Genomic DNA, 3,200 nt, shown 5'->3' with positions numbered 1-3,200 from the left:
GTATTATTGAATTCTTGTTCATGGTTCAGGATTGATCCACTCCAGCTTTCAGCAAGGAGCAGTTTTCTGGTGAGGCTCAGCAGGACTCCCAATCAATAGGGTTAATAGATGTGGGACCAGGCAGTCAGAGGTGACAGGGCTGGCGGATCCAATGCCAATGAAAACAGGTTCTGATGTCACTTTTATGCTGGCAACAATGTCATCCTAATTACCTGGAGCATACAGTTATTATGTGTTAACAGGACTGTGAATGACCCATCAATCTGAATTATTTTAAGGAAAGTAGTTCAATTTTTTTTAGCCCTTCTTTATATTACTGATCTCCATGATTTCTGAGATATCACTTGCTACCGTATTGTAGAAAACAGTACTGTTCAGCTCTTCCTTGGTATTTCAGTACCCCCAACAACAGATTAAAGCTACATAAAATGTTAGCCCCCACCCCAGTTAGAGGGTATTTTGTGTAAAAAATGTTCATTTTCTAAAAGATACCTTACAGGCCTTGACTTGCCTTCCTGTTCCCGGCAGCGCCCAGCTCCGGGCGTCTTTTCGCCAGCCTGCGGTCCGTGACGGCCTTGCCTCAGCCCCGGGCACCGGCGCTGCAGGCCGGCAGCTGGGAGTCCCGCGCCCCTCGGACGGCCGCGAGACTCGGAAATCTTTCTAGGAACAGTGAGAAAGACAGAAGAACCCCTTGGGCTGCCAAGCGCTGCTGCCACCATGCCCAAGAGAAAGGCAAAAGGAGATGCTAAAGATGACAAAGGGAAGGTGAAGGATGAGCCACAGAGGAGATCAGCACGGTTGTCTGCTAAACCTGCCCTTCCAAAACCAGAGCCCAGGCCAAAAAAGGCCCCTGCAAAGAAGGCAGAGAAGCTGGCCAAAGGGAGAAAGGGGAAAGCAGAAGTCGGCAAGGATGGGAACCACCCTGCGAAAAACGGAGATGCCTCTACAGTCCAGTCACAGAAAGCAGAAGGCCCTGGGGATGCCAAATGAAGTGTACCTTTTTGATAGCTCTGTACTTCTAGTGACTCTACTGTTTGAAATACTGTTTTTAAATCAAATTTTATAAAAATGTAGATTTTTTTTAAGTTATGTTGTTAGCACACGAGATACTTCATTGTTGTCTTTTGTGGAAAGGGCAAATAACCACTGGTAGAATGTTTCAGAAGCTAGATTGAAATGAGGGGAAATAGAAGTATCTATCCTCCTATTTGAAGATTATTCTTGGTTCCCGGGAGAGATTCTCTGACATTCACGCATGTCAGCCACTATGGCTCAGAAGCCTTACTGTGTGGAGAAAAAATACTTCATGTCTTCTCCTTTCTTGATGTCATCAGCACATTTTTGACTTCCTGAAACCAGGAGTCATGATATGGCCTTGACACCCCTAGAATCAGCTGCATCAAGTAACAATACTCAGGCTTTCTGGTGATGACATCAAGATGGTGTTGCTTAGAAGAACCAGGATTCCTGTTTGTAGTTTGTGGATCATCTCATTAATAATCCTGGAGTTTTTAGTTCCTTTCCTCCATGTCAGAGTTGACCTGTGAAAATCTCTTAAATGCCTCATGTGAAATAATCACCCTTTTTGAAAATTTTTCCTGTTTATTGCAGCAACAGACTTTGTTGACTTTTTGGAGAGGGGAGTTTGAAAGTTGTAAGATGTTATGGAATGTCACCCATGTCCTGCTAGAAATAACTATTTTTGGAAAGTCTCTTATAAAGCTGGATACAAGTTAGCTTCGTGGTAGGGGAGTGATCATTTCCTAATCAAAAGTCATAAAGCTACTCTTTACTGCCTTTAAAAAGTTTTATAGTTCGCTTTTCACATTTGTCTTTAGTCCTCTCTGAACTGATTTTTACAAAAACATGAAATAGTAACTCAGTATGTTTTTTTTTCCATATGGTAAGTGGTTGTTCCAACACCATTTTCTGAAAAGTTCATTCTTTCCCCAATGATCTATAACACTGACTCTTTTCATAAATCAACTTTCTTTGTGTGGAGGGGTGGGGGAGTTTGTTGATGGTTTCTGTTCTGACTCACTGGTCAATTTGTCTAAACTTGTGGCAGTACTATACAATCCTGAGTACTACCACTTTAGAAAAAGGTCTTGATATCTCAGGACAATTTCACCTCCACCTTCAACATCAACAAACTTTTCTTCCTTGGATATCTTGGCTATTCTTAGCCAATTACTTTTCTATACAACTTCTAGAATTAGATTGACAAGTTTCAAATCAAACAGATGAAAAGTTGAAATTTTTATTGGATTTGTATTGAATTTATAGATTAATTATAATGTTGAGTCTTCCAATTCATGAACATGGTATAATTTTCCATTTATTTAGGCTTTTAAAATATCTTTCAATAAAGTTTTATTATTTTCTCCATTAAAAAAAAATAAAAGATACCTTACAAAAGAGGGGGTTTCTAAATAGCAAAATCTGAAAGAGGCAACTCAAGCTAGAAAAAACGTATTTTTATCTAGTAGTCTATATGAAGCAACATGAAATATAAACTAGTTAAGCAAGGAGTGGCTAGTCAAGTTTTATTCTACTGTACTCTTAGGTCTTCTCTTTAGGAAGCCGCTAGAAAGGCAGCAGTCCCTCCCAAAGTCTATCAAAATGTACGTTTTATAGATATCGCACTGGGACTCAAGCAACTGAGTCCAGAGCAATAGATTCACCTCTTACAAATGCTTCAAATAAATATATTGCATGCATGCTCTGTTGCATAGTTGTGTCCAGCTCTTTTGTGATCCCATGGACTGTAGTACGCTGGGCTCCTCTGTCCATGGGATTTCTCAGGCAAGAATACCTGGGAATGGGTTACCATTTCTTTCTCCAAGGGATCTTACTGACCCAGGGATCAAACCCACATCTTCTGCATTGGCAGGCAGGTTCTTTACCACTGGGTTACCAGGGAAGCTCACTTACTAAGCAGTAATTTGGAAAATTTGCCCATCCTTGGGGAAAAGGCTTGATGGTGTACATTATTTCAAATATCGATGCTGATCTTACTGTACAGAATGATCATTTTTGCCATCATATCCTTCACAGAAGAATCTATTTGACTATTTTCTCCTTTACAAATTTTATTTACTTATTTTTTAAGAAAAGAAACCGAATCTAACAAACAATCTAGTCTTTAATACCCTAAGAATTTCCTTGATGGACTCTGTGGGGTTCATATATCCATCCAT

General features: G+C 40.1%; 1 protein-coding gene across 1 annotated transcript; it reads left to right on the top strand.

Moving 5' to 3' along the window:
• The first annotated feature begins 505 nt into the window (after positions 1-505).
• LOC113899142 (high mobility group nucleosome-binding domain-containing protein 4-like) lies at positions 506-2,257 on the top strand. Its single transcript, XM_027552498.1, has one exon. It carries the CDS (start codon positions 718-720, stop codon positions 988-990), a length of 273 nt encoding a protein of 90 aa, XP_027408299.1. The 5' UTR covers positions 506-717; the 3' UTR covers positions 991-2,257.
• The last annotated feature ends 943 nt before the right edge of the window (positions 2,258-3,200 follow it).

The sequence above is a fragment of the Bos indicus x Bos taurus genome, chromosome 1, assembly GCF_003369695.1.
Source record: "Bos indicus x Bos taurus breed Angus x Brahman F1 hybrid chromosome 1, Bos_hybrid_MaternalHap_v2.0, whole genome shotgun sequence".
NCBI classification, from domain to species: domain Eukaryota; kingdom Metazoa; phylum Chordata; class Mammalia; order Artiodactyla; family Bovidae; genus Bos; species Bos indicus x Bos taurus.
Note: the sequence above shows the minus strand (reverse complement) of the source record. Positions and strands in the feature narration are given on the sequence as shown.